Raw genomic sequence first — 22862 nt, 5'->3', positions numbered from 1 at the left:
TTGGAGACAGGATCCTTTTGGTGGTGGTGCCACCCCAGTTTGTGGAACACAGTCCCCTGAGACACTTGGCCGACACATACTTTAAGCGTTTTCACATCAGACAAAGACAGTTTTCTTCCTTTGAGCTTTCAACAAATGATTTTATTTACTCTTTTAAATATTACTACTGCCACGCTCTACTATTTAATTATTTTAAGGTCATGCTTGTTGCTGAATTTCTAGATTTTTATTGATAGTTGCCTTGGAAGGTTTTTCTATGAAAGGCCCAAGAAAGACCAGTTTAGATTTTTAAACATATATTTTTAACACTGCCCGCTGATGCAGATTTAAAATGGTACAGTCCCCAGATCCATACAGCTCTCCTCTAAGCTGTGAAGTACAATCTTTGAACATCAGTCAGTAAATAACTCTAGTCTGGAAATGACAAGTGGATGAAACTGTGTGGATGAAACTGTGAAACACCAATAAGCAGAATTCAACTTATTCTCAAGAGAAGGTTGGTGTTCACTTTTGCAACCATAGGTGGCGCTGTTTGCTCAGGTAAAACCATAAGGTGTATAGAAGTTCTTAAATACTCCTGTAACTGATACTGTACCAGTTATGTTCTGAACAGTATTTAGTATATAAAGTCTAGTACTTTGCTTGAGTCACAAGCAAAGTCACAACTTTGCAATTGCTCACAAGCCTCAAGTATTGGATCTAGTTACAATTCCCACACAACAAAATCTAGTTACAATTCCCATTCAAGTTGGAATAGCCAGCGTTATAAAACTATATGAAGCAGTATCTTACTCCTGAAAATGTCAGAAGAGAAGAGGCCTTCCTGATCAAACCAAAGGTCCCTAGCATCCCTTTCCCACAGAGGTCAGCCAGATGCTTTGAGGTGACAGTCCTCTCTAGCTGTGAATTCCCACCAACTGGTATTCAGAAAAATTCTGAGCTTGTAGGCTTCATTAACCGTCATGGTCCATATCCAATGACAGGCTGAATTTGTCCCATCACCTTGAAAAGCCAGGAAGCTGGCTGGCTTTGCCACATCTTGTAGCAAATTTGATAAACAACCAACGACTATGAAGTCAATTCTTTGTCTAGCCTGAATCAACTGTCCATCCTCTTCATTGCTACGAATAATCAGAACTCTTTTCCTCCCAGAGTCCTTTTCCATCTGAGTCCTTCCATTGTTGTAGTTAAGCCCTGGTAAAAACCAGGGGGAAGGTATTTGAAAGATAGTAGAGCTGGCAAAGGCATTTACTGTGTTCAGCATATTTATTTTTCATATTTATTTTATAGTGCCCTTCCTCCATTGAACTCAGGGTGGTGTACATAGTTCCTTCCCTCCTTTTCACCTCACAACAACCCTGTGAGGTAGATGAGACTGAGAGATAGTAACTGGTGCAAAGTCACCATAGTAGCTTCGTGGCTGAGAAGGGATTTTAACCTGGATCTTCTAGGTCGCAGTTCAACTCCCAAACCCCTACCCCAACAATCAAGTGTATGCTGTTCCTCAATTATTTGTGCATTGAACATAACATGAGTAGGATAAAAAGGCAAATTTATGTACATTGATTAAGGTATCTTGGTTGCATTTTTGTGCATTGCAGACGCTTCCAAAGATCCTCGATAAAGTGGCCCCGGCGTTTCTCATGAGCAGCTGCAGCTTCCTAATAGAGAAGTCCCGGGACTCCACTGCAAGGGTTGTGGTGTGGCGTGAAATGGGAGTGTTGAGAAGCTACACCATGGAGAGCACCTACTGTGGTTGCAGCCATGGCCTGTACAAGGTAGGCAGCCTTCTTTCACCATGCTCATTTCTTGGAATGAGAGATCATCTGTGTCGTCGTGATGGCACTTTCAACACTTACAGAGCAACCTTATGTATATCTGCTTGTATATAAGTCTCATGTGGCTTGATCTTCAGTGTATCCTAACGCCGGGTGAGTTCAGATGACATTTTATTGTCTGACTTGGCCCTGTGTGTTAGTTGCCATGTTCCATGCATAGAGAATGCATGGACCTGGCCTCACTCCTTGCATCTAGGGGAATTTAGGCTTTTCCTTGGAGTCATATTGCATTGCGGTGACTGTACTACAGTACTATTGAGGGCAGATAAAGCTCTCCTGTATCCCTTGGTCTGAATGGTGTGGAATGAGGAAATATACCCTCCTGATTGCTGAATTAACTGGGCCAATATTTCCTCTCTTCCTATGTGTGGCTCTTTTCTCTCTTCTCCTTTTTTAACATTTTCATGCTCTTTCCTTGAAAAGTCACTGGGGGGGGAGGAAAGGGTTGTGTTCCCTATTTTGGTTCAACCCATTGTGTATCCCATATTGACGATCAAAGAGAGAAGATCAGAGACTGTCCAAGTCGTTTTGATTTCCGAAGCAAGAATTCCAGTGCTGCCTTTGGTGGTGGTAACAGCAGTAGAATCACAATCTCCATAAACTGACACTTGGCTGGGCTTTGATGCTACTTCAAATACTTGTGCTCCAGACAGGACACCTCACCCTTCTTAATGGTAGGGCCCAACTCTGGGGAAGGCTTGCTTGTTTTTTTTTTTTTTTTTCCTTCCTCCAAGTCTTGGGCATGAATCTTGCATGAAGGGGGCGAAAAAAAGAATTGGGTCCAAAGAATAAATGTTTCATTGCTTATATTAACAAGAAGCACTTGTAATTTAATTAAAATCAAATCTTCAACCTTCAGAAGGGCAAACATTAGTCCTTGCAAATATACCCTGCTCATTCTGCTTATTAAATTACATGGGCTTCAACATAAAGTTTCTTCTCTCTAGTAGAAATTGAGTGTGGCTTTCATAAATGCAAAGTGGGGTTGCTGACTCCTGATCTGGAGACTATTCTTGTGCCTGACAGTTGTTGTGCATTTGTTCCATGTATTAATTTGACATGCCCCTTGCTTGCTTTTCTTTCAAAGAGCTCAGAGTGGGTTACATATGGTTTCCCGGGGGGGGGGGGGGTCATGTTTGATTCCTGCTTAATTCATGGGCCTTCAGTCATACTCGGAATGAGGGAATCCGGTATGTTCAACTGGATTCCTGATTCCCTTATGCATTGTGTTTAATTGAAAGGGTGGGTACCTAATGAACTTTTAAATGCGCACATTGAAATCTGAGTTCAAGTGCTGGAAGTTTTGGGTTTAGGCGGAGAGCAGGTCTCGCAGGCTGTATCTCTTTCTACTTCTTAAATCTGACAAAATAAATTTTAAAAAACTGCTGCAGCTGCCTCTTGTAGTGGTGAACCCCTCCCCCAAATGCTGTCCACAAAGTCCCCACGCTCCCCCAGAATAGTTCCTTCAAATTCACTACAAGGGAATGGGACGATGCATCTGGCGGGGGGGGGGAGGTCTTTTTTGGTATAGTATGCATGCCAAACACACAGGCCACGTTGCTTTGCATTTTTTTTTAAAGGATGACCTGTGTTGATAATGCCTCATCACTGTATTGTATTGGCAACCTTCAGTCTCGAAGGACTGGTATCGCGCTCTGAAAGGTGGTTCTGGCACAGCATCTAGTGTGACTGAAAAGGCCAATCTGGGAGTGACAATCCCTTCCACACCGGGAGCAAGTGCAGTCTGTCCCTGGTCTGTCTCCCTGGCTGTGGGCCTTCCTTCTTTGCCTCTTAGCCTCAGACTGTTGGCCAAGTGTCTCTTCAAACTGGGAAAGGCCATGCTGCACAGCCTGCTTCCAAGTGGGCCGCTCAGAGGCCAGGGTTTCCCTCCTGTTGAGGTCCACTCCTAAGGCCTTCAGATCCCTCTTGCAGATGTCCTTGTATCGCAGCTGTGGTCTACCTGTAGGGCGCTTTCCTTGCACGAGTTCTCCATAGAGGAGATCCTTTGGGATCCAGCCATCATCCATTCTCACGACATGACCGAGCCAACGCAGGCGTCTCTGTTTCAGCAGTGCATACATGCTAGGGATTCCAGCATGTTCCAGGACTGTGTTGTTAGGAACTTTGTCCTGCCAGGTGATGCCGAGAATGCGTCGGAGGCAGCGCATGTGGAAAGCGTTCAGTTTCCTCTCCTGGTAACTCATCACTGTAGTTACGAGGTATAAATAAGAAACCCCAGCAAAGATCCTTGGTCCATCTCACTGTCCTCTCTATCAATGAACAAGTCTGCCAATAGCAATATAGAGCCTCCATATTCAGAGGCACTATACCTCTGAATGTCTGTTCCTGACAGGCAACAGCTTTGGGGGGGACGGACTGCTGCCTCCATGTCCTGCTTGTAGACTTCTTGGACAGCATCTGTTTGCTACTGCGGTAAATGGGATGCTGAACTGGGTGGATTTTGGGGTCTGATCCAGAAAGGCAGTTTCTATGTTCTCCCAGCAGCCACCAGCAAAACTAATGGTTGGTCCAAGAGTTAGGGTCATCGGAGTCATCAACCTCATTTCCTCCATTTAAAAAAAAAAAGGGCAATCTTCCTTTTGAACAAGAGTGACTGTTTCCCATTTCATTTCCATGGTATTTTCAAAACTGCTGACCTGTTCCTTTCAAGAGGAACATGGTGTGATGCACAGTGGTCACCCTGGCTATGGTCCTTCAGGGATTGACTTGAAAAGATACCACTGATGTGGTTTCATCTCCTGAAACACAGTTGGCCTGAGCCTCTTTGTTTTGTGATATGGGAAATCTTGATAGGTTGCCTGGGGTTCTTTGGAGGGAGGAATGCGGAGAAACACCTCCCTTATTCCTTCATTTAGCGCTATGAATGCTCATCTGACGCAGCAGACCAATAGATGAATTATTATTTAGCAATCAAGTTTATGATCAGAGCCAGGGATCTCGAAGCTCATTACAAACTCCATAGAGCCATCCCTCCATGCATCAGTGAAGCATAGAGAGGGAGAGCAGAGCAGCTGTTCGTAGATGACAAAAAGAAAAAAAAAACAAACTCCAGGACAACCCTGTGGGACAGGAAATGGAGTAGTGATATAAAGATAATATTAGGGAGGCAATTGGCTTTGCGCTTTCTGTCCAGAATGACATCCTCAAGGCACCCCACATCTAAGGAAAGGGAGAGACACTTCCAAAGAAACACCTGTGGGATATGTAACAGATGCTGTGAAAGCTTGCTTCCCAGAGAGATGGAAGACTGAGAGCTAACAGCCCAGTCCTGAGCTGTCTGACACCCAGCGGAGCAGCGGCACCAAAATGGCTGCCACTGTATCCAAAAGACACCAGGCAGCTGCTAGCGGCTCCTCAGGGGAAGGAGACATTCATCCCCTTCCCCCAGGTAAGGGAACAGACCCTGCAATGGGGCTACTTTTGGCTATGTGGGCTATGTCAGAATGCCAGATGCAGGGGAGGGCACCAGGATGCAGGTCTCTTGTTATCAGGTGTGCTCCCTGGGGCATTTGGTGGACCACTGTGAGATACAGGAAGCTGGACTAGATGGGCCTTGGCCTGATCCAGTGGGGCTGTTCTTATGTTCTTAACTACAATTCCCAGGAAGCCTTGCAGGTCTCTTGTGATCTGGTGTGCTCCCTGGGGCATTTGGTGGGCCGCTGTGAGATACAGGAAGCTGGACTAGATGGGCCTCTGGCCTCATCCAGTGGGGCTGTTCCTATGTTCTTATGTACTTGACTCTGTGTGGGCTATTTAGCTGTGTGCAGTAAAGCCCCATGTCAGAGCAGCATCCAGGGGAGCCGCAGAATCCTCGTAAAAAGTCTATCACCCTATACAATGTATAGGACTGTAACCCTAATGGGGAGCCAATCGCCAATGGCCTAGTAGGTGAAGGGAGCCGCCAGTCAAAAAAATTTGGGAGCCACCGGTCTACACTGGGTGGCAGCAACTCTCCAAAGTTTCAGTCCAGGGTCTTTCTCAGCCTCATTTGGAGATGCTGCTGGGGGTTGGACCTGGACCCTCTGCATTGAAAGCAGCTACTCTCCCACCGAGCTTCAGTCACTCCCTGATGGCACACCCCTAGGCAGTAAGGAAGAGGTGCTTCCGCAATTGTGTACTTGAGACATTGTCAAGGGAGAAGATTAAAAAAACAACCCCTCTTTCTTCAGTGGTCCATATGGAAGCAGATGAGCTATAAAGCAGTACAGAAATTTCCACTCTGAACATATTGCAAATGATTTCAGTATGTTGGGAAGCTGAGTCCCAGTTGGATCATGAGGTTATTATTGTAAGGTCATCTTTTCATTTTTTCCTGCGCTCTTTTTGGGGGGATTGTTTAGCATTACCATTTATCCTAAAGATGGAGGACACTTAAAACATGCCCAGGGGTGTATTTTTTCCTCGTCCATTGTAAGGGTGGAAATATGTTTGCAGTTTTGCCAGCTCAGGCAGCTTTCAAGCAGCTCCAATCATTTCTCCCCCGTACACCAAGTTCCTGATTTGTTAGTCCCAAAATGAAATATCATTTCTTAACGCTGACATTTATGTTGGAGCAACAGAAGAGAACATAAAGCTATTACCTTGCAATAATTGATATTTTAATGCTGTATAACTTGCGAGTAAAATGCCCAGCAAATGGAGGAAATGGCTGTGGAAATGTGGCTGTGAAGATGGGCTGTCCCTGACAAGATGAGAAAGTTCCTTCCCAGATGTTTCCTCCCCCCGTTTATTTGCCTATATTGTTGCTCACCATCCCTTGGGCCCCTCGCATCTGTCCCCATTTTCCTTTGCCTTGTAAAGAAGGAGATCCCTGCAAGTCTTCTAGGAGGACTTTCTTTTGTTCTGTGGAACCTTTCCCTGTTGTCCTGTGTGACGAGTGACAATTCTGTGTCTGCATGGCCTTAATTGTGATGGCTCCAGATTTGAACCCTGAGGTCTCAGACAGCCCGGTCCTCCGCAGTGTGCAGGCTGCACTGGTGCGAGACATCACACAAGTGCCATAAAGCAGTTGCTGGCCTTGGTGCAATGGCCAGTGCTAGTCTGTGCATGCCGGATCAGCTGGAACAGGTAAGATCCATGCTGAGCAGCTTGGAGGCAGCACAGGGTGGGAGGAGGATGGTGATGTGGGCAGGATGGGTGGATTAGGTCTGGGAGGCAGTGGGATTGGCAGCAGCCATGCATACTATCTCCCCCCTCCTGGGGCCAATCCACTAACACACATCCACTTGGACTTGAGTAGTTATCTAGTTCACGTAGGTCCAAGTAGTCCCATTGGGACTTACCCTGGGGCAAGGGAACAAATATCTCCTTGGTTCGAGGTGACCTCCAGCCTTCCAACTCCCCCCCCCCCAGGATTCAGTGCACCCCATGCTGGCAATCACTGCATTGGTGTGGGGGATTGGGTTGGATAGGGTTATGCTAAGAGATGGAGAAGACTTGAGGTAGGAAATATGCCTTGGATAAAGGTCCCAGAAATACCCACTTTGCCAGAGACCCACAGTAGAGGGGATCCCCAGGAGCCAGTTCTTCTGGCATCTGCTTCACATGAAATGGTCACTCTACCCCTCCCCTGTGCCCCCATCACAGAACTCTCTCCATTGCAGCTGCCAGCCTACAACCAGGAGCAGCAGGACACCCCCCCCACCACACACACACCCCCCTCACCAGAGTTGATGTCTTGAGGAATAGGGCACAGCCCCTTTCAATTGCATCAGCTTCCTCAGCGGAGTGGACCACTAGACAACACACTGATCATGGTCACTAAATACTCATTCTTGAACCCCCCCCCCTCCATAATGGATAGATCAACACCCTGAATTGCTGCTGTAACTTGATGTAACAGTTGCGGCAGGAGTTCTGGTCTAGAGGGTAGAGCCTCCGTTAGCCCGAAGATAACATCAGAAGGTCGCCAGTTCGAGGACACCGGCAGCTCCCTGAACGGCTGAGAATGGCGAGACCTTGAAGCTCAGCTGAGTGATTCCACCTGCTCTTGGTGTGAGCAAGAAGCGTCTTGGCTGCCCTCCATGTGAGAGATGGAGCTGCTTGTCAGCCTGCGTGGGAGAACTGAAGGCCAGAAGTGAGACCAAACCAGGAAGATCCATTCTGAAATGTTGTTGGTTCTTGAAAGAGAGAACCTCCACGATTGTAAAAACCCCCTTGAGGGATTTAGAAACGCCTGCCTATGTAAACCACCTTGAATAAAGTCAGAGGAGTAATCTGATGACCAGAAAGGCGGTATACAAATACCGAGTTATTATTATTATTGACTTGCCTTGAAGCCTGCTGCAGACCCTTGCTCCACGGGGAGCTGGCCAGGGTCCTGATCTCTTGCATTAGCCTGGCCTCCAGCCAAGTCTCACCAGTACTTCTGTGGGGTCCCAGTCAGGAGCAGAACAGCCGCAAGTTGTGTTTCCAGAAAGCAGCTATGCTGTAGCTTGCTCACTTCCATTCATTCTCCACCCTTTGCTTCCAAGCTTTTGGTGGTTCTTGCCCCATTCCTTACTGTGATGTGCAAGTCAAGGCCTCGGAGGCGTGTAGAATTTGAGTTGTAGCTACTGATGTTTCATGCTTCTGTATAGGAAGTGGTGCTGTTCCTTGCACCCTTCCTAGGGGGAATGGGCATTTGGTGGATTCAGTTCTGTACAAATAGTCCTCCAGCTCAGCTTTCTGCTAGTCCTTCTCCTACCTGTGCTGGCAATGTAGTTGAAGAGATGTTGGGTGGACAGACAAACTAAAAAGGTTTGGCAGATCCATTGATTGCTATTAACACTTGATAGTTAAACTGAACATCTATGTTCAGAGGCATGGTGAAATCATTGCGTGACGTCCAGCATGGACATGTCATTGTAATTTTATAACCAGCCATTGATGGACAGACGACCAGGGAAAGCCTCTCCTTGTGGGCTTTGTGGAAATATGTCATTAGCTGCTGTGGGAAAGCAGATGCCTGATTAGATGAACTTTTGATCTTATTTTACAAGGTCTTTTGTTTGTGCTTAAACTCCCAATGGTGTGAACATCATTACAGAAGACTTTAGCTCTCTTTGTGGCTGGAGATTTTGGGAGGGAGGGATGGGACCATGGACATTGTTTCAGTCTGGATGATTTGAACTGCCAATTTGCCTTCTTCACAACAGCTGTTTAGATGCAGGTTGCCCATGTACTGCTTCAAATCCAAAGACTGAGCTTATGAAGAACCCGACTGGCTTAAAACTATTGCTGTTTTGCTGAAAATAAATCACTACCAGAGAAGTATTGAGCCCCAAAGCCTCAGTCTATTTATTGACAGTGAGGTTGATCCAATAGGAATCAGGGCTTTCAAGATACAATACCTGGCAGAGTAGAGGTCTGGCTGGGGGCCAAAATGGTGGTGAATTATACACATTAGCAAAAGACCCAATTTTATGGCAGGGAAGGGGGCAAAGGAAGTAGATAATCCACAGACGTTCCTTCTCCTTTGGGTTTGTAGTGTAGTACCTGAGTTGATTGGACCCCTGCTAATTGGGTAAGAGGCACTTTTTCAAGTGGGTGCTCCTTTTTTTAGCAGGGGGAGAGTAACTGGCCCACCTCACCCCAGCAGTGTCTGTTCTAGTGGCTGTCTGCTGGTATTCATTTGTATCTTTTTAGATTGTGAGCCCTTTTGGGACAGGGAGCCATTTAGTTATTTGATTTTTCTCTGTAAACCGCTTTGTGAACTTTTAGTTGAAAAGCGGTATATAAATACTGTTGATTGATTGATTGATTGATTGATAGGTACTTAGAGAAGGTGGCCACAATCCTAACCAACTTTCCAGCACTGACATAAGGGCAATGCAAGTCCATGGTAAGGGAACAAACATTGCCTTACCTTGAGAAGGCCTCCATGACTGCCCGCCAACTGCAGGATGCAGCAAATGCCCCACTGGCATAGCTATGCCAGTGCTAAATAGATGGTTAGGATTGCGCCCGCAGTGAGATACCTTTGCATGTATTTCACAAATGCGATGGTGTTACTTTGTCATTACTTTTCTCCCCAATCCAACTACTGAATGAATCTTTTGGAAAGCAAATTGATTTTCACCTCTGGAACTGGAGACCTTGTGGCCTATGTCATGTTGAGCTTCCGGAGACTGGGTCAGGTATTTAGGTCGCTGATGCTTCTTCAGGCTGAGGCAGGTTGGAGAACCCTCACTCCAGGTGATAAGTCAGGTGCCACTGAAGCAAAGACACCACATCTTAGTGGCAGAGCACATGATCTTCATGTAAAACATCCCAGGCTCAGTCCTTGACATCTTCATGGACAGTGGGGACAATCCATCTATCTGCACAGCCATGGCCAGTTGATGTAGACAATACTGAGACAGATGAACCAAGGGCCTGACTCGGTAGAAGGCAAGTTTTTTTATGTCCATAAGAGCATGGCCCAGTTATGACATTCGACCGTTTCCCAGTCTATGCCATTTGGCTACATGAGTGCATGCCCTCTAACTATGATGTCCTTGGTGGGTGGTACAGTCCATTCAGTGAGTTCAAGAACAAGGCAACTAAAAATATTTTTTGAGAAATAAAACACATAATAAATAAATCCATTCATGTTGGCAACCTTCAGTCTTGAAAGACTATGGTATCGCGCTCTGAATGGTGGTTCTGGAACAGCGTCTAGTGTGGCTGAAAAGGCCAATTCGGGAGTGACAATCCCTTCTACACTGGGAGCAAGTGCAGTCTATCCCTGGTCTGTCTCCCTGGCTAAGGGCCTTCCTTCTTTGCCTCTTAGCCTCCGACTGTTGGCCAAGTGTCTCTTCAAACTGGGAAAGGCCATGCTGCACAGCCTGCCTCCAAGCGGGCCGCTCAGACGCCAGGGTTTCCCACCTGTTGAGGTCCACTCCTAAGGCCTTCAGATCCCTCTTGCAGATGTCCTTGTATCGCAGCTGTGGTCTACCTGTAGGGCGCTTTCCTTGCACGAGTTCTCCATAGAGGAGATCCTTTGGGATCCAGCCATCATCCATTCTCACGACATGACCGAGCCAACGGTCATGTTTCAGCAGTTTCAGCAGTGCATACATGCTAGGGATTCCAGCACGTTTCAGGACTGTGTTGTTTGGAACTTTGTCCTGCCAGGTGATGCCGAGTATGCATTGGAGGCAGCGCATGTGGAAAGCATTCAGTTTCCTCTCCTGTTGTGAGCGAAGAGTCCATGACTTGCTGCAATTTAAAAAAACAACAACACAAAACTGGAACAAACTAAACTGATGGAGGTCAACTAGGTAGGTTCTCCCGCATATTTCATTATTTGTTTTACATATAATTCATGCATGACAGGGGCTTCTCTGTTTTGACACCCAGACACCCATTCCATAATAGGTTCATTTAACCTCCTCCGATGCCACCCACCAACCTCGATAGTCCTGCTTTTTCAACATGCATTTAATCTGATTAATTTTCTTTGCTCTGGATTTCTTCCTCTATCTCTGTTCCATTTGTTGTGTTTTTAATTTTTTTTTAAAAACTTTTTTTTCCTAAAGAATCAAAACACACTTTTAAATTATGGATAGAAGGATCAACAAACACAAAAAAAGCACAACGAAAACAAAGGAAAAAATTACAGCAGGGAGACGTCTCGGGTATTATCTCATCAAGCACTGAGCAATACAAACATGCAATTCTAGACGAGGAACTATATTATGTAGTGGAAACAAAACTGTGCAAAACTATGCAACTGCATCAGTAACTCCCTATTAAACTACTCATAGTTTAATGCGTGCTTGGGGTCAAAAGGAAGTTACTGATACTGTTCATAGTAAAGCAATAAAATCACTTTTGCATAGAAAGTGCAAAGATTATAGAAAGACCATATGCAGCCTTCAGTTTCAATAGAACGGATAGAGGGATGCTCTTTTCCCTGTCACACAACACCAGAGCCAGGGGGCATCCACTAAAATTGAGCGTTGGGAGACAAACAGACAAAAGAGAGTATTTCTTTACCCAGCATGTAATTAGTCTGTGGAACTCCTTGCCACAGGATGTGGTGATGGCATCCAGCCTAGAAGCCTTTAAAACAGGATTGGACAGATTTCTGGAGGAAAATTCTATCACAAGTTACAAGACATGATGGGTGTTTACCATCTGAGATTAACTGGTCGTTCACTATGAGGGCCAGGTAGGAATTTTTCTCTCATTGAAATTGGCTGTGAGTGGTAGTTTTTTTGCCTACCCCAGACTGGGGAGGGAGGGAAGGTATGTTCATTAGGTTTTATGCATTAAAAATTGTTCACTGCATTTAATAAAGTAGCACAAGTTCAACCCAGTTGCAATACTGGGGTGTGTGAGTGTAAATAGAACACTAACTGTAGGAAGGTGGCAGCCAGATGCAAGTATCTTGTGGTCTTGTTGTGCTCCCTGAGACATCTGTGGGCCACTGTGAGATAGAAGAAGCTGGACTAGATGGGCCCTGGGCCAGATCCAGCAGGGCTCTTCTTAGGTTTTCGAGGTAGCCTCTCACTGAATGCCAGATTCCAAGCATTCCTATTTCAAATCTTTTGATATAGGATTGCATCCTGATAGTGATCCCCCTACCTACAGACTGATGTGGACAGGCTTCACCAGCAGATAAATCACATGAGGCTGCCGCTTGTGTCGTTCGTCGTCGCTGGCAACCTTCAGTCTCGAAAGACTCTGGTATCGCGCTCTGAAAGGTGGTTCTGGAACAGCGTCTAGTGTGGCTGAAAAGGCCGATTCGGGAGTGACAATCCCTTCCACACCGGGAGCAAGTGCAGTCCGTCCCTGGTCTGTCTCCCTGCCTATGGGCCTTCCTTCTTTGCCTCTTAGCCTCAGACTGTTGGCCAAGTGTCTCTTCAAACTGGGAGAGGCCATGCTGCACAGCCTGCCTCCAAGCGGGCCACTCAGAGGCCAGGGTTTCCCACCTGTTGAGGTCCACTCCTAAGGCCTTCAGATCCCTCTTGCAGATGTCCTTGTATCGCAGCTGTGGTCTACCTGTAGGGCGCTTTCCTTGCACGAGTTCTCCATAGAGGAGATCCTTTGGGATCCGGCCATCATCCATTCTCACAACATGACCGAGCCAATGTTTCAGCCGCTTGTGTAGTCTGGCTCTTAGACAACGTTCCTTTAATCTGAAACTATCTATGAGTAACAATTTTGGATCCTTCTGTTGGGGGGGGGGGGGCTGGTGGTTGACAACCTTCAGTCTCGAAAGACTATGGTCTAAGCCTACAGCACCCGGTATTCCCTGGCGGTCTCCCATCCAAGTACTAACCAGGCCTGACCCTGCTTAGCTTCCAAGATCAGACAAGATTGGGCATACACAGGGTAACAGTTGCTGTTAAGTTGCCAACAGTTGCAGTACCAGGGGGCTGGTGCTGATGGTGTAAAGGAAGACAGAGTTTGACACCCTGCAATATTCTAATAAGAATAAAGAGTATCCCCTCATTCCCCTCCACTGACCCCCCCAACCTCATTTCAAAGTCATTCTGCTTCAAATTGCAGAGAATTAAATAGGAGCACTTGGCAGATCTCCGCCAAGCTGCCCTGCGTGTGTGTGATCAATGGAAATGCAATAAGCCAGCCACCCTTAAGGAACAGAAACATAAAACCAAAGAAGCTATTGATCTCACGCAAGGTTTTATTCTGCCGAAGGAAGAAGAAAGGGATAAAAAAACCCAAAACCTCGCCAAATCTTCTTCTCTCCCCCCATGTTTGCTCCTGACTGTCCAATTGAGTCATACAGCAAAGTGTCTCTCCTCTGAAAGAAGTGATTCAGTGGGGGCAGACTGTTCTCTCTCCCTCCCTTTGCCTGATGATGGCAAAACAATAGGAAAGAAACCTATTAGGAAGTACAGGAAGACCAACTCTTTATCACCTATATAAAGACTAAAGGCATAGTAAGATGATCAAGGTCAACCATCCGTCATCTGCATTCAATTATTATTATGGCAACAAATCTTCTCTTTTCTTTCTTTGTCTGTTTCTGCCCCCCCCGGCACTGTTTTTGCAGAAGAAGGCAGGCACCTTAAGATCAATGGCAGAGTGGTAGCTTCTCTCGTGGTTGGTTTTTTGAGATTTGGACAAGTCTTAAGAACATCAGAAGAGCCCCACTGGATCAGGCCAAAGGCCCATCTAGTCCAGCTTCCTGTATTACACAGTGGCCCACCAAATGCTTCAGGGAACCCACTAGACAACAGACATAACCTGTGTCCTGGTGCCCTCCCCTGCATCTGGCAATCAGAGGCAGCCTACCTCTACCTTGCACATACCTACCATGACTTGTAAACCATGATGAACTTTTCCTCCAGAAAGTTGTCCAGTCCCCTCTTAAAGGCATCCAGGCAAAACGCCATCACTACTTCTTGTGGCAAGGAGTTCCACAGACTAATTACACGCTGGTTAAAGAAATGTTTTCTTTAGTCTGTTCTAACTCTCCCAACACTCAGCTTTAGTGGATGTCCCCTGGTTCTGGTATTGTGTGAGAGGGAAAAGAGCATCTCTCTATCCGCTCCCCTGCATAATTTTGTATGTCTCAATCATGTCCACCCTCAGACGCCTCTTTTCTAGGCTGAAGTCTTCCTGGCCTTTCCAGCTTGGGTATGCCATTGTATTCAGCATCTGTGTATCCATTTCTACGACTGATTTTTTTTCTTTTGATCTCATTTATTATCCACTCTGGCTGAGTGAAAAAAAAGCCCTAATCCCAAAGGTTCGACAAAGATAAGGGACAAAAGGCATACAAAACAGGTCACCTGCTGGGATGGTACACATCCAGGACCAACCCAAAATTGCCTGACACATGAGCGCCCATGCCAAATGCTGCCCCTCATTCAATTATGTTCCGGCTTCTGCTACTCCCACTCTCCAGTGTTTTCGCTCAGCACTCTCCTTCCCGTCACACTTCCCCTTCCTCTCTGTCCCTTTTCCAATCCAGGGAGCAGAAGGAAAAAGAGGAGCAGTGGAAACAAGTACAGAAATGAATGCCCACCACCAATCTGCTTCAGTTGGCCTCATGGATGGGCTGGCCCTGCCCAAGTTTAACCCGTCCTTCTGTGTTATTTGGGTCTCCTGACCTCAACCAACTGGTCAAGAGGACTTCAGTGGCTCCTTAGAACAGGGAGGCCAGAAGAGTGGTATCCTTACTTCCACCCAGGGCAATGACTCATGGTTTCACCCCCTCCAAGTGTGTGGACATGGAAGTGAATGGAGTGTGACGTAATGGCATGTTCATGTCTGTTGGCAACCTTCAGTCTCGAAAGACTCTGGTATCACACTCTGAAAGGTGGTTCTGGAACAGCGTCTAGTGTGGCTGAAAAGGCCAATCTGGGAGTGACAATCGCTTCCACACCGGGAGCAAGTGCAGTCTGTCCCTGGTCTGTCTCCCTGGCTAAGGGCCTTCCTTCTTTGCCTCTTTGCCTCAGACTGTTGGCCAAGTGTCTCTTCAAACTGGGAAAGACCATGCTGCACAGCCTGCCTCCGAGCAGGCCGCTCAGAGGCCAGGGTTTCCCACCTGTTGAGGTCCACTCCTAAGGCGTTCAGATCCCTCTTGCAGATGTCCTTGTATCGCAGCTGTGGTCTACCTGTAGGGCGCTTTCCTTGCACGAGTTCTCCATAGAGGAGATCCTTTGGGATCCGGCCATCATCCATTCTCACGACATGACCGAGCCAACGCAGGCATCTCTGTTTCAGCAGTGCATACATGCTAGGGATTCCAGCACATTCCAGGACTGTGTTGTTAGGAACTTTGTCCTGCCAGGTGATGCCGAGAATGCATGTTCACGTCACCTCCATTTATTTCTGACTTGCGAGCCACAGCTTGAAGTAGCTGCTGCCCTGCACTCTGAGCTCTGCAGCGGTCCCACCACAAATCACATGCTGGAAACAGTTGGCACTCTGGGCCCAGTCGGGTGGACTTGGGCTCGGCCATCCTCTCAGTGTTTGGTAACCTCCCAATCAGGAAGCTGCCAAAATATTAAGTGGTGGCAGCTGCCATTTCCTAGTGCCTCAGCGGCTTCCCAATTGGGAAGCTGTGGAAACATCAAGAGGGAGAGCCGCCATTTTCTCTGGGCCTTACATGGTACCCCCTTACATTACCCTCTGGTGTGGTATCTGGGGCATACCACCCCTGTCCGCCCTCCATTTGCTAATCTACTGACTGGAAGGAGACAGAGCTGGGGTGAAGAATGACAGATTCTGGGATGTGGATAGCCTGGCTTTCATTTAGACCCAAATAGCATGAGCCGTGGCATTACTAGGGTTTGTGTCACCTGATGTGGGTGGCCAGCATGTCACCCCCATGATGGACCTCCTCCCAGGCAGTAGACGGGCAATGCCCCGGGCAGTGGGTGTGGCAACGCACCCCTGGTTATTTTGCTATAACTTTTGGTAGAATAGAGATATTTCAATGTGGTTTGTTTCACTGCATTCTGCATGAAATTGTACATCAAATGATTTAGAGCAATGATATTATTCCAAAATACTAAGATTTAAAATTTTTTGGCTAGTAGTGGTGCCACCCCCTGGTGCCACCCCCTGGTGCCACCATCCAGTGTGGCCCTCACCCCCTGCAAAAGCAGTGCCACTGAGCAAGAGACTGTTGTGAGGGAAACGACCCTGGAAGTGCTGGGAGGCAAGGGAAGATAGGATCTCAAGGCTTGCTGTCTTGGGACCAAGGATGACAACAGCAGAAGCCAATCTGGAACATATGTTTGAGAGGCTGAGGTTTGATGTTATCTGAGGTTCTAATCTGGAGATTCCAGGGATTGCTCATGGGATCATCGTCTGTTTTGCCTCTGAATGAGAGGCCCTTCCCAAGATTAGACCACATGTTGGAGAGAAGATAGATTCTTGCTCCATTGTAGTTCATCTCCATCCAATCAAAAAGTTTCTATGGTACAACGTCCCTCCATCACTGGGAGGCAAAAAGTCACTTTCCTTTCGCTTTCCTGTGGCACCCCATTCCATTGCCTGGAACAGAGATCTCTAAACCCTGGCCCGGGGGCCAGATGTGGCCCATGGAGAGCCTCTATCCGGCCCGCGGCCAGTCTCTGATCCCCTGAGAGCCTCTGGCCCAGTTGACCAAACACGACCAGGGTTGTGCTTGTGGGGTGGGGGAATAGGAAATAAAGTGTGTGTGCTTTATTTCTTGGGCTGTGTTGGTGCTTGGAGAAATCCTGGACATTTGAGCCCATTCATTCATTCATTTCATTCATTCATCTAAGTTCCATCTCTAATGTATTTATTTAAATTTTATATTTCATTTTTTCCCCCGGCCCTTGACACCATGCCGGATATTTGATGTGGCCCTTCGGCCGAAAAGTTTGGAGACCCCTGCTCTAAAGCAACAGGGAGCAATGGCAACAAGTTTAAAAATGTTTACAGATCTTTTGCTGGCCTCTTTTGAAGTGGATTTTACTGATATTATGGATTTCTCTTTGAAAAGAGCCTCTGGGAGGATGGAAAGAGAGTCTCCACTGCCCAGTGAAGAGTTTCTGAATCAGGGAATCTAACAGATCTGATTCTTCTCATCAATCTGGAGCGGAATATGGAGATGTGACAGTGTCCCAGAGCGCAACTGTTGCTGAATATGGCAGCATAAAGCAGAATGATAACTCTCAGGTTTCTTCTGAGGCTTCACTGACGGGCCTCTGAAATGGCAAGTAAGACTTCAAAGCATCCAGGAATGACATTCTAAATAGACGAGCATTTCCATCACAAAAACTTCTCATCCGAGTAACACCAGCCACACAGTCACTCTCCAGAAGAGAGACAAGAAGTGAGGAGACCAAGTTTGGACAGATGTTCTCCCAGAGGGTTTTTTGGGGGGACACAATTGGCTATCCTGAGATTCCTGTTCTTAAACTGTCAGCATCTGTAACTTTACACAAAACAAGCTGCCATGAGATGAAAGCAAGGAAGGAACCCCTAAAAAGCATCATGTTGTTTATTGCACATATCTCTCCTTTTTTTATTATAGACCAGACGGTCTCCCATTCAGGCACCAATCACATCCAAAGCATCCATGTTGCCACATGTGCCTTCAGGCTGCTTGCCGGGGGGGGGGAGAGTTCAGGAAACCCCCTCTTTCTCTGCCTCTAAAAAGGCACTTAAGACTCCATTGTTTCAGCAAGTTTTAGGACTCTGAAACAGATTTGTTCTTTGGTGTTGACCTGCTGCTGGTTTTAATCTGTCTCTAATTATAATTTTGCTTTCATTATTGCTTTTATTGGAAATTGTTTTTAATGTTTTTTTTTAATTATTATACTAGGCCAGCAGTCTCCAAACTGGAGGCCTCTGCGCAATGGGAAAGGCGTCCCCAGAGCAGCCGTGCTTACCGTTCCATCGGGGAGCCATCCTTCCCTGCCTCCGGTCTCCCCCAAACCGAGCTCCGGCCTGCCACACCTGCCCAAAATCCCAGGTGCAGTGGCTGCTGGGGCAATGGAACCCAGAAGTGACAGGCTGGAGCTCAGTTTGGGGAGATCGGAGGCAGGGAAGGACGGCTCCCCCGTGGAACAGTAAATGCTGTTCATGCAGAGGAGGGGAAAGAAAGTGCGCTGGATCTGGCCCACAGATAGGGTTTGGAGAGCTATGTACTAGACCATAGGTTAGACAGATTTTCATCCTTTGGGTGAATGGTGGGATAAAAATGCACATTTTTTTTTAAAAATATACTCAACAATGAGCTTCAGAAGTAAGGGTCAAACTCTTACTTACCTGTTGGAGCTCTGTGATGACACATCCTCATGTTGTTTTCTCCTTATCACAATACCCACAGAGGTCATTTGCTGCACCCATTGATGCTGTTACAGGAGAACATTTGAGATTGGAGCTCCAGGCCCAGAGCTCCAGCATGACATGTTGTTTGGCTTAAGGTGTGAAAAATTTCACACTACAAAATGTGAGACATGCTGAAGATGGTCAGCATCTTCATAAGGTACCCATTGTTATTTATTAATGATACAGCCTCTTCTGAGCATGCTGCCATAAGAGAAGCCTGAGCATAGGAGCAGGCTTCTATAGGTAAAGAGTAGAGAAGACTCTGTTCCCAAGGAGTGTACAGTCTAAACATTTCAAGTATGTGATGAAAGTTAAGAACATAAGAACATAAGAACAGCCCCACTGGATCAGGCCATAGGCCCATCTAGTCCAGCTTCCTGGATCTCACAGCGGCCCACAAATGCCCCAGGGAGCACACAAGGCAACAAGAGACCTCATCCTGGTGCCCTCCCTTGTATTGGCATTCTGACAGAGCCCATTTCTAAAATCAGGAGGTTGTGCATACACATCATGGCTTGTACCCCGTAATGGATTTTTCCTCCAGAAACTTGTCCAATCCCGTTTTAAAGGCGCCCAGGCCAGACGCTGTCACCACATCCTGTGGCAAAGAGTTCCACAGACCAACCACATGCTGAGTAAAGTAATATTTTCTTTTGTCTGTTCTAACTCTCCCAACACTCCATTTTAGTGGATGTCCCCTGGTTCTGGTGTTATGTGGGAGTGTAAAGAGCATCTCCCTATCCACTCTGTCCATCCCCTGCATAATTTTGTATGTCTCAATCATGTCCCCCCTCAGGCGCCTCTTTTCTAGGCTGAAGAAGCCCAAACGCCGTAGCCTTTCCTCGTAAGGAAGGTGCCCCAGCCCCGTAATCATCTTAGTCGTTCTCTTTTGCACCTTTTCCATTTCCACTATGTCTGTTTTGAGATGTGGTGACCACATTTTTGAGATGCGGTGAGATGCGGAGAAAGTTGTTTTGGGGGGATTGAAGCTTTACTTAGTTGCAGGTTGCATATCCAAATCACCATGTTGATATATGTAGAATCAGTCGTATTAATTTTGTAATAGCTTTTGACCTCCAGGCAGCAGCACTGTTAAATAATCTCAGTAGCAATATGTAACATGCTTAAAAATTATCCAAACTTCCAATATGCATGTAAACAAAAGGAGAGATTGCTAGTGCTGATTTAATCAAGGTTAGGGAGATATATTTGAAACTACAGCTGTATTAGAAGAGAATTCACCTAGGTTTATTTTGTATTGCTTTGTTTATTTCCTCTGGGATGCCTGAACCACAATGTAATACCTAGTTTTATTCAAAATTGCATTCGGAGTGAATTTAGACCTGTAGCTTGGGAGAGAAGTGCAGGAAGCCTTCCATCTCAAGACACTCCAAGAATGGGCAAGAAGGTCGCAACAAGAATTAGTGCTGACATCGTACCACTTCCGTACTCTGGAAAGAGGCTGTGAGCATTTTTCCCCCCATGTTGCATTAGTGATCTGGCATTGTGCACGTAAGTCAATTTCATATCCAGATACAATGTAAAATGGGGAGGATGTAATGGGGTGGTGAGGGGAAAACTATTCTTGTTTTGACAAATTGCAGCATGACCATGGAAGGAGAAGCAAGGGGTGAATGAGAGCAAATGTGGTTGCACCTACTTGTGTCTCATTTCAATTGGGAGCAAGGACTAAGGGGTTAAACGAGTGCTTCCCAAATTTACCAAGTCCCCTTCAGTCTCTCCTTCCCATCTCAGCTGGATGCTGCTATCTTAGATCTGGTGAAATCTCATGAGATCCAAGGTGGTGGTGCCCGAATCTCATGAGATTTCATTATTTCCAACGTGGTGGAGCCTGGAGGAACTGGGTAGGAGGGACCACCGGGGACATCCCACAGTGCCCTGTGAGTGTGGCGTGACACCCTAAGGCAAGGGTGGCCACCTTTTCAACCTTAGGGCTCCTGGAGCTTTAGCAATTGTGTAGAAGAGGAAAATTCAGCAGGCGCAGTTTGTCATCTCACAGACAACCACCTCTGCCCCAAGGCATCGTGACGCGCACTTTGAGAACCCCTGGGTTAAGTCATAGGCTTTATGATTAGTACTTCAGGAAGGATTTCTAGGGAAAAGGGAGCAAGATGGCATCATGCAGATGTACTGGGATCCTTCCCAAGCTTTGGGAGTAGCAAGGGAGAATGGGTGGAGCTATTAAGAACCTAGGAGAACTTGGAGCATCTGAGAGAGAGAGACTGGGAAAGCACAATCTTATAAATGTTTACTCTGAAGTATGTTCCACTGTGTTCAGTCACATTTACTCTCAGGCAAGTGCAAATAGGCTTGGTGGTTTAGAAGTCCAAGGACCCCTTTCCTTGGGGCTGCATTGCGGCTGCATTGGTGCAGGAAAATTGGTTAGGATTGGGCCCCAAAGGACCCAGGCAGGGATGCACTAGGTGTATATATGAGGACAATGCGATAATGGGGGGCAAGACCATGCATGGAGAGCTGCAGCTTCTGAGATAAAACCGTTCCGTGTTACATCAATGCTTGACCTTCGTGTGCCTTGATTCACTTATTGGGTCTGCAAATTGGGTTTTGAATCAGAGCCTGGAAGAGTTGTGGATGCTGTATCATCTCAGGCCACCTTACGTAACAGAAAAACATTACAAAAAGAGGAGAAACAGCTTCAGACGCCGCAGATTGTAAAGACAGCTTGGCTTTTGGAAGCAACTTCAAAGTTCTCTCCAAGTGGAATCTTAGGACCTCTGTTTCTGCTGGTCCCTTAGCAAAAGGCGTCACTCCCCCTTTCATAGGAATGGCACATCTTAAATCAGTTCTTTCCTCTCTGCTGTTGACATGTTCTTGGGCATCTCCCAGCCTTGTAACAGGAGAATAAGCCCCACACCATATGGTTAAATTAGAGCACAGTAAAAAAAAATGTGGCAAGGATGAAATCAGGAGAGACCTGAATCAATGGAGGTGGGAGACATCTAGTCTTTTTTAGGTCCATCACTCTTGGCTGGGATTGTGTACAATGAAACTATACCCTCCTTTCTACTGTATGGGAACAGTTTTTGCAGGTCTGTGATTATTTTTTTCTTTGTTGGGAACAATGTCTGAATTCTTGTATTTCTGCTGTTCCTCATACAAACATTTTCTCCCCTTTCAGGGCCCAATCCTGTCCAGCTTTCCAATGCTGGTGCAGCTGCAATGCAGCCCTGTGGTAAAGGAATAGATGTCCCCTTATCTTTTGAAGGCCTCCATAACTACCCTCCCACCACAGGGTGCAGCACACACCCCATTGGCACAGCTACACCAGGGCTGGAAAGTTGGCTAGGATTTGGTCCTCAGTCATTAATGAATAATGATGCTGCACTTTGCAATCAACTGGACAGCAAAAACCTGACCTCGGGGACACGATGGCCTCTTTTGGAATGGAAGGGTAGGAAAAGGCTTTCTCTAAGTCAGCCAGTTTTCTCCAACTGTGGCTTGGGACCCATTGGGTAGGTTGTGAGCCACTTTCAGGTGGGTTCCATGTCATTTCAATGTGCATTTCATTTGTAATATATTGTGTTAGGGAAAATGTTACAGATCTGTACTTTTACTAACAGGTACTGCCATTTTAACAATGATAGTCAATGGGGCTTACTCCCGGTTAAGTGTGGGTAGGATTGCAGCCTTTGGGGAATTTTTTTTTAAACAAATTCGTGACTGCTTGGGAGGGTTAGGAGGGTTCTTCTTTATTATATATATATATATATATATATATATATATATATATATATATATATATATATATATATATATATATATATATATATTTGTTATTAGCATCCTTCAGTCTCGGAAGACTATGGTGTCACACTCTGAATGGTGGTTCTGGAACAGAGCGTCCTCTCCAGTGCGCGAAGCCTGGGTAAAGTAGGTATGGAGGATAAGCTGTTACCCATGCAGCAAATCCCCCCTCTCCACATTGCTGAAATGGTCCAATGGAAAGGCAAAGGCCAATACGGTTGGTTCCAGCGGCATCGCAGGAATTGCCAGAATGTGACTGTGTTCAGCCACAAACTGCCTCAGGGACTCCGGCTCCGGATTTTGCCTCGAGGTTGACTCCTGAAGCCTTTTCCATAACTGGATGTAGCCACAAGGCAGTGGAGGTTTGGGATCAGAGTTTTCCTTCTCTCAGATGAGCTTCCTTCCCAGGCTGACGAGTCCCATCTACCCGGTGGCTGTTTAGTCGCCTCTTACGACAAGTACAGC

General features: G+C 46.5%; 1 protein-coding gene and 1 pseudogene across 5 annotated transcripts in view; one reads left to right on the top strand and one right to left on the bottom strand.

The window, feature by feature from the left end:
• AGBL1 (AGBL carboxypeptidase 1) overlaps nucleotides 1-22862 on the top strand; it is a 419500-nt gene that overhangs the window by 223618 nt on the left and 173020 nt on the right. For all 5 annotated transcript variants that reach the window (XR_010794779.1, XM_066634750.1, XM_066634748.1 and 2 more), the window contains exon 21: nucleotides 1602-1778. Coding sequence is in view for 4 of the 5 variants with exons in the window: in XM_066634750.1 (XP_066490847.1) it covers nucleotides 1602-1778 (177 nt within the window). In the remaining variant the exon portion in view is untranslated. The remainder of the gene's footprint in view (nucleotides 1-1601; nucleotides 1779-22862) is intronic.
• On the bottom strand, nucleotides 13059-13178 carry LOC136659769 (5S ribosomal RNA; annotated as a pseudogene).

Source organism: Tiliqua scincoides, chromosome 8 (genome assembly GCF_035046505.1).
Source record: "Tiliqua scincoides isolate rTilSci1 chromosome 8, rTilSci1.hap2, whole genome shotgun sequence".
NCBI lineage: Eukaryota > Metazoa > Chordata > Lepidosauria > Squamata > Scincidae > Tiliqua > Tiliqua scincoides.
Note: the sequence above shows the minus strand (reverse complement) of the source record. Positions and strands in the feature narration are given on the sequence as shown.